Below are 10563 nucleotides of genomic sequence, written 5' to 3'. Positions count from 1 at the left end.
CTCGTTTGTGGGCGTGGTCTGTGGGGTGTGGCGGCGCGATGGCGGCACGGGGCGGCGGTGACAGTGACGGTGTCGGTGGCGGGGCGGGACGGGCGCTGCCGCCGCACTCGCCGTCGGGCGCGGTGCTGCAGACGGTGGAGATGCACACGGGCGGCGAGCCGCTGCGCATCATCCCGCGGCTGGAGGCGGCGGAGCGGGCGGCGGCGGCGGGGCTGTCGCTGCTGTCGCTGCGGCGGGAGGTGGCGGCCAGGCACGACCACGTGCGGCGGGCGCTGATGCACGAGCCGCGCGGGCACGCCGGCATGTACGGGGCCGTGGTGGTGCGCGGCGGGGCGGCCGCGGAGGGCGCGCACCTGGCGGCGCTGTTCCTGCACTGCGCCGGCTACAGCGCCATGTGCGGCCACGCCGTCATGGCCCTCGGCCGCTTCGCCCTCGACTACGGGCTCGTACCGGCGCCCACCCGCCCCGAGACCGCCGTCCGCCTGCGCTGCCCCTGCGGGCCCGTCACCGCCTTCGTGCCCTGGGACGGGCACCGCAGCGGCAACCCCGTGCGCTTCCACAGCGTGCCCGCCTTCGCTGCCGCCACCGGTGGGGAACGCTGGGTGTACTGGGGGGGTTGGTGGTCTGGCTAAGGGGCGTCTGGCAATTGTCTCCCTTGTCCCACTGTTCGTCAGGGATGCTGTAAGATGCCCTAGGAGTACTCAAGTTATCATCCCTGTTCACTGCCCTCATATGTGGCTGTTCCTTCACTCTGTGGCTCAGCAATTTTGCCTCCTCACGTTCCTCCCTTTTTCTGCCCAGACTTGGCCATTGATGTCCCTGGCCATGGGAAGGTGGTGGTTGACATCGGCTATGGTGGCACCTTCTACGCCTTCCTCAGCGCCGAGCAGCTGGGCCTCGATGTGCGCTCTGCAAAGACCAGAGACCTTGTCAGTGCAGCGAGTGCAGTGACAGAAGCAGTGAAGAAACAGGTATGGATGAGCACTGTGGTATCCCAGCATGTTCCCTCTGGGGCGACTGCACCAGACCAGCTCAGGATGGTGGGAGAGTCCCATCCTTCCAGCCCCATGCTGAATTTCAGAGCCCTTACAAGGAGGGGAGAAGGAGCTTTCCTGCTTCTCCGTCACCTGTGAAGCGGACGTGGAAACGCAGCCATGTGGCCTTGTCCCCTTCCTCTGGTCTCTCACAGAAGCTGCACTGCACACATTGCTGCTGTTGTATTTGTGACCCTCTCTGTGCTGTTCCCAGTTCAAGCTTCATCACCCTGAGAGTGAAGACCTGGCTTTCCTCTACGGCACCATCCTGACAGACGGGAAAGATGCCTTTAGTGAGGAGCCCACCACCAACATCTGTGTGTTTGCAGATGAACAGGTACAGAAACAGGCTTTTCTCAGGCACAAGAGACACCACAATTGTTCCTTAGATCCACTGCAAAGAAGAGAGACTGTTCTGGTTCTTAGTTTGGGCAGTGTTTGCTTGTGCTGCTGTCATGGTTTTGCTCCTAATAGCAGAAATACTTTTGCACACTTTAGATGGTGGCATTTTAAAAAGCTTCATACCCAAAAGCTGTTGATTGGAATTTTCCAGGAGTTCACGAGCAGAGACAGGATCCCAGCATAGTACATGTCCCTAAAGTCCCAATCCAGGGAACATCTGCTGAGTATGAACAACAGGAGATAAATGGGGTGTTAAAATTCTGTTCTTGTCTGCAGTGCATAAAGTATCACACAAATGGCAGGGGAAGTTTTGTTTGGACTTTCCAGCAGTGAGGAGTGTGGAGCACTGGGACAGGTCACCTCAGAAGCTGGCCAACACTGTGGTTTTGGAGGTTTTAAAAACCAGGTTGGCCAGGAGCCCCCTCAGTGTAAGGAGAACCAATCTTGCCTTGAGGTGTGAGAATGGAGCAGGTGACCTCAGCCCTTCTCAGTCCTTTAGAGATGATACCGAGAAGATTTCAACTGCTCCTAAATAGCCTCAGTGTTTATTAGGTCATCCATCCCTAACTGTGCCAAAGCCAACCACAGTCCAGAAGTATCCCAAACCTGCCTTTTTTTTTTTTCCTTCTCAGTTGTGATGTATCTGGATTCTCTACAAAACCCTGGCTTGGGGGACTTTCCCCTGAGTGCAGTGTTAAGGTGGGAGAGAGAACTGTGGGGAGCAATTTCATTTTGTGTTAAACCCCAAAATCTAGAGCTGGTTCATCCCTTCTGCTGTAGGTTGACCGGAGTCCGACGGGTTCGGGGGTGACAGCTCGCATTGCCCTGCAGTACCATAAGGGACTCATCCAGCTGGGGCAGAGCAGAACCTTCCAGAGCAGCACCACGGGCTCCCTGTTCACTGGGAAGGCCGTGAAGGCAAGTGAATGGTGCTGGACTTTCCCCCTGAATCAAGGGCTGCTGGAAATGTGCTCAGTGGGGAGCAGAAAAGCCTTTCTGTGCCTAGGGAAGGGTGGAGGGAAGGAGGGAGGTGCCTGTGGGTCCTGCCCTCCCCCAAACCTGGCACTAAAAGGATTTTAGGGTCTTGTTGTGTTGTGTGGCTGCTTTGGGATGAACCAGGCTGGGGGTGTTTGCATAAATGTCAGGTAGCACTTGAATTCTGTGGGGTTGGGAGAGTGGAGAACCTTCTGTTGCCTCTATCCTCATCCTGATCCCTCTGCAGGAGACCAAGTTTGGGAACTACAACGCTGTCATTGTGGAGGTCTCAGGAGAGGCCTTTTACACTGGCACAGCCACCTTCACTGTGGAAGAGGAGGACCCACTGAAACACGGCTTCTTCCTCAAGTGACCTGAGCCACAGGTGGTGGCAGAGCCTCACTGATGGTGCTGTGCTTCTCCTGACCACGAATTTCTGTTTTGCTTCTCCACACGTTGCAACAGGAACAGCCCTGGGTGGTGTGACAGCATTTGTCACGTTTCAGGGTAACAAGCTTGTTGCCCTGTTGTGATTAGCATATTGGGTGCACTGTGATTAGCACATACAAGCTGCTCTGAGATGCTGTAGTATTTTTCTTCTTTTTCTTACCCATAATTCACAGAAAACTGAGCTGAGCTTGGAGAGCTGCCTTCAAATTTATGTGCCTTCTGTACGTCTGCAAATTATTAATTCCAAAATTAGATTTCTATTAAATGCCAGCTGAAAACTCTGCCATTTTCCTTGTTTTCCCTCCCAGAGCTCAATTTGCAGGATTCTGCTGAGTATGTCATGACTCTGGGTTTGAATTGCTAGCTCCTGTTGTCTCCTGCTCAGCCAGCTGTGCTGCCCTGTCTCATGCCCTAGCTTCCCTGCTCAGCCTGTCCAGACAACCCCTTCCTCACTCATTTCACCCCACCAGGGCTCTCCTGTGTCCTGGGGCTGGATGCAGGTATTTGATCAGAATTTCCTGCGTTCCTGCTGAGCGTCCATGCTGTGCTGCTTCCCTAAGCCTTCCTCTCTTGCTTATCTTGGACCACTGGCTGCAAATACCCCGTGGTTAACTTTCAACAGGAGCAGCTGTGTTTGAAAGTCTGAGCCATTACGACCTTTGACTGCCAATTATTTACTGATTTTGTCCCAGTCCAGGGGCAGCTTGTGCAGCAGAGTGCAGTCAGTGCTTGCTTTTCCAGAGTCCCTCCAGGGAAAAACCAAGCATTTGCAGTGGCAGGAGCAGTCCTTCAGACCTCTGGTGGCCTGTCACTTCCATTGTGTCTGCGGATAAAATGGTGCTTGTTTAATGAAGACACTCCTGGGGGGAACTGGCATTTGTTAAAATGAGACATGAAAATGAGAATGATCATCTCATGCAGCAGAAGGGTGCATACTGGTGAACTTAGATAAGGTTGGCACAGAAAAGGCTGGGAGGAATTTCTTCTGTCAACTTGAAAATAACTTCGTAGCAGGAAGAAACAAAAATCCCAATTTATGCAACTACTGAACTGCCAGTAGACTTTTTTTTCCCCCTTTTTTTTCTGGGGCTCCTGCTCCCAGCTTTCCTGTAACTCTCTTGTAAGTCCCATACAGCCTCTGGTCATGAGAAAAAGAAGTGACACACACATTGTCCGTGCTTGCAGGAGCACACTCTTCCATGAATGAAAACTCTTTCATGTGTTTTCATCTTCTGAGCATCTCCTGATCATCCCCCAGCCTGGCTCCTTGGAAAGAGCTGGACAGCAAGTCACAAAGCCCAGCACAGGATGTTTGGATATTATTCAGGCATTAATTAGGATGCATCCTTCATTACCTATTCTGTTACCCCCATCCTTAAGAAAATTTTCAGGCAGGGGCAGGCGGCTATAGCATGGATGAGAGTGGGGGAAAAGGGTCCTGCTGTCCATGGGGGGAGGGGGGGAGCCTGGCCTGATCCCTCAGTTTTACATCTGATGATCCCTCAAACCCCAGCCTGGTGAGCCGGGGGGATGGTCCCGGCCTCCAGCTGAGGGCTTGGGGGTAGCCGGTACTCCGTGATGGGCTGGGGCTGTGCGGGGAGAGGCGCTGACCGGGGCTGCCCGGGGAGCGCATCTGCAGGGATCCATGGGATGGTGCCGCTGTGGGCTGCGATCCCCCGGCCCCACCGCTCGTCTGTCGGGGCTCCGCTCCGCCGCCGCCGGGTCCGGCTGGGCCGGGCCGGGCCGGTTCCCCGGGTAACGGCGGCCGAGCGACGTCAGCGGCCGGGGGGGCCGGGAGCGGCGGGGCCTCCGCAGCCGCGGCGGGGCCGGGCCATGAGGCTGCGCATGGAGCCGGCGGCGGCCGTGCCGGGCAACCTCTCCCGCGGCGGCGGCGGCGGCGGCAACGAGAGCGGCGGGGCGGCGGCGGCGGCGGCGGGGTGGTCGGCGGCGGCGCTGGCCTCGCAAGCGGCCGCGCTGCTGCTCATCTTCGCCCTCTCGGCGCTGGGCAACGGCGCGGTGGTGCTGGTGATCGCCCGGCACCGGCAGCTCCGCACGGTCACCAACGCCTTCGTGCTGTCGCTGTCGCTGTCGGAGCTGCTGGGCGCCCTGCTCTGCCTGCCGCTGGCCTTCCTCAGCCTGCTCAGCCGCCCGCCCGGCGCTTGGCTCTTCGGGCAGCGCCTGTGCCTGGCCAGCGCCGCGCTCCACGCCGGGCTGGGCATCGCCGCCACGCTCACCATGGCCCTGCTCTCCTTCGACCGCTACTGTGCCATCGTCCGCCAGCCGCGGCACAAGATGGGCCGGCGCCGCGCCGCGCAGCTGCTGGCCGCGGTCTGGCTGGCCGCCCTGGCGCTGGCCGGGCCCTGGTACGGGCTGGCGGGCGAGGGGCGTCGCGAAGCCCGGCCCGGCGCCTACCGCTGCGTCTACGTGCTGCCCTGGGGCTCCTCGCGGCTCGGGCCGCCCTACGGCGCCGCCCTCATCGTGCTCTGCTACCTGCTGCCCTTCGCCGTCATGTGCTTCTGCCACTTCAACATCTGCCGGGCCGTGCGGCTGGCCGAGAGCCGGGTGCGGCCGCTCACCACCTACGGGCACCTGCTGCGCGCCTACGGGGAGATGCGCACGGCCACCACCGTGCTCATCATGATCGTCTCCATCATCTGCTGCTGGGGGCCCTACTGCATCCTGGGGCTGGCCGCCGCCGCCGGCCGCCTGCCCTTCTCGCCCACCATGGACGCCGTGGCCAGCGGGATGGCCTGGGCCAACGGCGCCATCAACCCCCTCATCTACGCCGCCCGTAACCCCAACATCTCGGTGCTGCTGCGGCGCAGCCGGGAGGGCGGCTACAGGACTAGGAACAACATGGTCGCCTACCTGTCGGTGCCGGGCCGCCAGCCGGAGCCGCGGAGCCGGGCTGAGCGGGTCCGGGAGCGCTACATCAACCGGCACAGCGGGCCCCCGGGCAGCGCCGTGTCCTCGTCCAGCCCGGCCAGCGGGGCAGAGGTGGCCATGTGGGCCTGCAAGACTCCCGCTGTGCTCTTCTGCCGGGATGGACAGCCGGACACGGTCTCTGAGGCCACCCTGAAGGGCAGAGCGGGCGCCATCGACACCAGCCTCTGAAGGGCTGCGGGCCGGCATGGAGGCGTCGGGCCCGGCTGCCTCCCTGAACAAAGTCCTGCTGCTTGGAGCCCCTTGCAGCGGGATTACCAGGAATCTGTGATGGGACCGTGTTTCTTCTCCACTGTGTGAGCTCTGCTTTGGTGACACCATTTGCGAGCAGCAAGGACTCCCAGGGAAGGGGAATCCCCCTTCCTTTTCAGCAGGCCATCGGTGACAGCCACGGAGCCCAGCCAAGGCAAGAGCTGCGAGAACAGGACAGAGTTTGCTCCAGACTTGCGGAAAGTGCCACTGTGAAGCTCCGGGGCTGACACACCAAACTCACTGAATGACTGTGGGAGCTGTTTGTTAAGTGCCAAAAAAGCAACTGAAAGCTGAGCACTGGCAGCTGGAAGCCGCTCTGAAAACACCACACTGTGAAAAACAGCATCATGGCAGGAAAATGTTGCTTTTATCCGTTATATGTGGAAGTGCCAACAGTCATAAAGTCACAGACTGTAGGATGGGCTGAAAAAGTGATCTATTTATATGTTTTTTTTTTTTAATTTAAACTCTGAAGCATAACAAGAAAAGTAAATGTGAAAGGGAAGATGTATGATACTGGGAGGGAAGGATAGGAAGGTAAATACCTCAGGTGTCAGAATTTCAGCAGCCTTTTCTCTTTTTTTGCAGGTACAGTCAACTTAAAATACTATGAATATGAGAAACATGAGTTCCTCAGACAGACTGAAAAGGGTGTGGGTGTAAACTGTGGTGTGCACAGGATGTATGTTTTCTTTTTGAGCTCATCCAGAGTGTCTCTCATCTCCAAGGGTTTTACCATAATTAGAGGAGCTGTGTGAGAGAAGTGTCTGAAAGGAGAGGCAAAGCAATACCACGTGTCCTCTGTGTGCTCTGCAGCATGTGAAAATGTGTGTATGCACAGAACAGATATTGTATTGATGGCAGTAATCCATTGGAATACAGTATTTAAAAAACAGCTGTTTGCTGTTGAAAAAAAAAGGAAAATAACACCATGGAAATGCAATTGCACAGCATTAATGTGAATGAATTTATCAGTGTCATCTTTTTGTTCAAGGGCCCAAAGCCTTAAAATTAGTATTTTCAATCTGAAATTAAGATTTGGCCTTTGTTTGTCTTTGCCAGAGTTTAGTGTGAGACAGTGTTTTTCCTTGTACAAGCTTTAAAAACACAGTGTTTTGGTTTTAATTTTAAAATACAGTGTTTTGGTTTTACTGGATTTTTCAGCTGTTTGTGATGCAAGTGAACACTCTGTCATTATTTTGTAAGTGAAGAAATAAATTGTCTTTTATGCAGGAAATGAAAGTGTCTCAGCCTGGCATCATTCTCAAGCCAGCCTTGGGAAGGGGAACTCCTGTAAAAAATTGTCAGATGAATGACAGCAGAGAGACCTAGTTGTTTGTGAAATTTTAATGCAGCTGATTTCCATGCTGCAAGCATTACTGTAACTTTCTTCTGTGATGCTCCTGAAGCCCATGAGGGAAAACCTGACCCTTGACTACTCAGCACTGCTAATTTGCCCTGCAGCTACTGGATTTTGCTGAGTTTCAGAAAGAAGCTGTGCAGAAAGCCCAGGAACTGTTTGACATGGGTGGCTCAGAAGGGCAGGAGAGGAATTCCTGGCACAGCAATTCCTGGCTCAGTGTAAATGGAAAGGGGTGGCTGTGAATGATGGGATTTGGATTGAACTCTCACCTGGGTAGCTGCAGGTGGCAGGAACAAGGAGATTGGTGCGGGATCATTGATCATGCATGACAGGCCCTGGGAAGGGTGGTGCTGCTCCCCTCAGTGCCTGGCTCTGGACACCTTCCCTGTCCTTTCTGTCCCCACCACCCCAGCTGACTCAGGCACTCAACAGCTGCTGGTTCCCTCTTTTTCATGCTGGTTTCCTTTTCCACTGATTTGATGTACCACAGGCCAGGGAAGCTCCTCTGTGGCAGTCAGGAATGGCCAGGGAAGGATTGGGGATGTCAGGACTGAAGGAGATGCACTGGGAGTAGAAATAACACAGCTTTCTAGGAAAGTGGTGGTGAAGCTGCTTAACACAAAATTCAACATAGTTTTTACAAGCTCAGACTGGTGCATCTTAGTCTTGCATTGAGGAATTGAAGAAGGGCAGCTGGCTGTGGGCTTGTAGGCATCACAAACAGGCACATTTCTGTGAAAAGCTAACTTGGGCTGTAGCAAGGGGAGATTCTTGATCTGATCCTTTCTGACGTGGACCTGCTGCAGCTTCAGCAGAGAGGCAGCTTGTGTTTCAGAGCTGTGCCTGGCCTGTGCTCCTCATAATCACAGAATCATTTCAGTTGCAAAAGGCCTCTTAGGTCATCAAGTCCCAGCACTGCCAAATCTACCACTAACCCATGTCCCTGAGTGCCACACCTACGTGTCTTTTAAATGCCTCCAGGGACTGTGACTTTACCACTTCCTTGGGCAGCCTGTTGGCAACATTTTATGGAAGATATTTTCCCTAATACCCAATTTAAACCTCTTCTGCTGCAACTTGAGGCATTTTCATCTGGTCCTGCTACTGTTATTTGGGAGAAAAGATCAACCCCACCTGGTTACCTCCCTTCAGGTAGTTGTAGAGAAGTTCCTTCCAAACCTCCTTTTCTCCTGGCTAAACACTCCCTCAGCCACTGCTCGCACCACAGCACTGTTGGACAAGTCAGGTACATAGGTCTCTACAACCACATTTTTAAAAGTGTATTTTAAAAAGGTACAAGCAAATGGTATTAACTAAACCAAACCAAAGGCCTGCCCAAACAGCCCTTGAAATGAGCTCTGGTGAAGGTTGCTGCTTCTCACCCAGCAGCAGAGCGGGTGAGAAATTCTGTCCCTGCACCTCACCATGGGGCTCCATGTGTTCATCTGGGAGAAAGAAAGCAGTGGATTTAAGCCACTGTTTTACTCCAGCTCTGAAAACTCTGCTCTCTGTGGTTGCAGCTGCTTGTTCTTGGGTGAGAAAACATTGCAGTAGGTGGGTTCTGGCCAAGCCACTACAGGACATCATCCTCACATCTCCCACATGCCCATGCTGGTGTCACCCCACTCAGGGATCCCCTTTCTCTGAAGGCAGGAAGACACTGATGTTTGAGACACTACAAAATGGGCTCTGAGGCTCCAACCCTCCAGCTTCTTTCCTTTTTCCTCCCTTGAGATGAGCCTGGACAAAGCAAATTGCACAAATCTTATTTGCTCAAGGACATTGGGACAAACCAAAAATCACAAGGATTATTCAGTGCAGGATATTCAGCATAGGAGGAAGAGGAGTTCAAGTGATTTGAAGGCCAGTTCAGCCCTGGGTACTGGAGACAACTGCAGTCAAAGGCAAATTAAAAATGAGTATTTGGGCTCTTTAGTCTCCTGTTGACTTTCCAGCATATTTAAACCCTCAGTTTAAGAATACCTTGCTATTTGGCAATGATAACATGCCACTGACTGAACTAATGCATTATATCTTAGAAGGAAAACATTAAGTCTTGATGAATGACAAGCATTTCAGAACACACTCCTCCAACTGCACGCAGTGGTAGTTTTCCTGCTGATTTAATCATCAGATTCGTTCAAGTAGTTATTTTCCACTCCCTTCCTAATCGGTGGATGAAGCCTCCGTTCAAAGCAAATGCTGCGTGCATAGCTTAGGAGCTGTGAACAATTAGCAGTCCAATTAGCAGTATTTACAAGTGACAGCCAGATGGGCTGTAATAGCTGCCATCAATCACCAGAACGGGGAGAGCTCAGGAGGATGAAATAAATTACCCCGTTGCTGCCTCTCTCTCAGCGCTGGTGTTGATTCCTGTATCCAGCAGATGCCAGCAGAGACCTCAGCAGCAGCAGAGCTGTCCCAGCAGAGATCCTGAGAAAAGCTTTTCTGTTAATGGGATCAGCCCTCAGAACTGCTGCATCCCAAATACGAGCACTCAGGGTAGGGGTTGTGACTGCTGCCCAAAGAGCACCTCACCAAAAACTAATTCAAAAGACAGATCCAGCACGTGCTGCTCTTTGGGAAGTTGGTTGTGCAGGCTGAAATGAATAATTTGGGAAGCACATCAGAAAAGTGGCATTTTGTGCATGCAGAGCTGCAGCCTGCAGGGCTGCTGAGATCACTCCCAGTGTGGCAGAATGCTTTGCTCAGCAGCACAGCTGCTCTCGGATGCTTTTGTATTTTCACATGATGACTCTGGTTATTAATAATAAATGGGTAGAGAGGAAAATTCCACAGGATGGATTTTCCTATGTTCTTAAAACTGATCTAAGACCAAAAGGAAATAGATTTACTATTTATTTATAGTAGTAGTTAATGTTGAGAATGTGTAATTGCAATATATTACAATATAATTTTAATAATATATTTTAGTACTTTAATTCTAACAAACTATAAGCACGTATCTGCAAGAAACTATCAGAATGCAAACCATTTTTTTTTTGCTCATTTTCAATAAGGCATTCTATTTTTATTGTCCTTTTATTTTTTTTAAAGTGAGCCACAAAGTGCTAGAAAGCAAAGATCCCAAGTCCTCCAGAGGAATAACCCACAATAAGATCCAGTATTATCGATCCTGGGGTG

At 53.1% G+C, this 10563-nt stretch overlaps 2 protein-coding genes across 2 annotated transcripts; both read left to right on the top strand.

The window, feature by feature from the left end:
* Positions 1–38: 38 nt before the first annotated feature.
* On the top strand, positions 39–3147 carry L3HYPDH (trans-L-3-hydroxyproline dehydratase). The gene is made up of 5 exons (XM_063159372.1): positions 39–588; positions 802–971; positions 1249–1371; positions 2217–2354; positions 2659–3147. The coding sequence occupies exons 1-5, from the start codon at positions 39–41 to the stop codon at positions 2782–2784; spliced, it is 1107 nt and encodes a 368-aa protein (XP_063015442.1). The 3' UTR covers positions 2785–3147.
* Positions 3148–4694: 1547 nt separating this feature from the next.
* GPR135 (G protein-coupled receptor 135) lies at positions 4695–7284 on the top strand. The gene has a single exon (XM_063159371.1). It carries the CDS (start codon positions 4695–4697, stop codon positions 5973–5975), a length of 1281 nt encoding a protein of 426 aa, XP_063015441.1. The 3' UTR covers positions 5976–7284.
* Positions 7285–10563: the final 3279 nt, after the last annotated feature.

The sequence above is a fragment of the Melospiza melodia genome, chromosome 6 (genome assembly GCF_035770615.1).
Source record: "Melospiza melodia melodia isolate bMelMel2 chromosome 6, bMelMel2.pri, whole genome shotgun sequence".
NCBI classification, from domain to species: domain Eukaryota; kingdom Metazoa; phylum Chordata; class Aves; order Passeriformes; family Passerellidae; genus Melospiza; species Melospiza melodia.
This window is presented reverse-complemented; position numbering and strand designations above follow the sequence as displayed.

Bases quoted from the DNA above. Each gene is read 5' to 3' on its own strand.
- L3HYPDH (XM_063159372.1), top strand. From the start codon at position 39: ATGGCGGCACGGGGCGGCGGTGACAGTGACGGTGTCGGTGGCGGGGCG. The intron at 1,372-2,216 runs GTACAGAAACAG...CTTCTGCTGTAG, and splicing joins GTGTGTTTGCAGATGAACAG to GTTGACCGGAGTCCGACGGG. The intron at 2,355-2,658 runs GCAAGTGAATGG...ATCCCTCTGCAG, and splicing joins TCACTGGGAAGGCCGTGAAG to GAGACCAAGTTTGGGAACTA.
- GPR135 (XM_063159371.1), top strand. From the start codon at position 4,695: ATGAGGCTGCGCATGGAGCCGGCGGCGGCCGTGCCGGGCAACCTCTCC.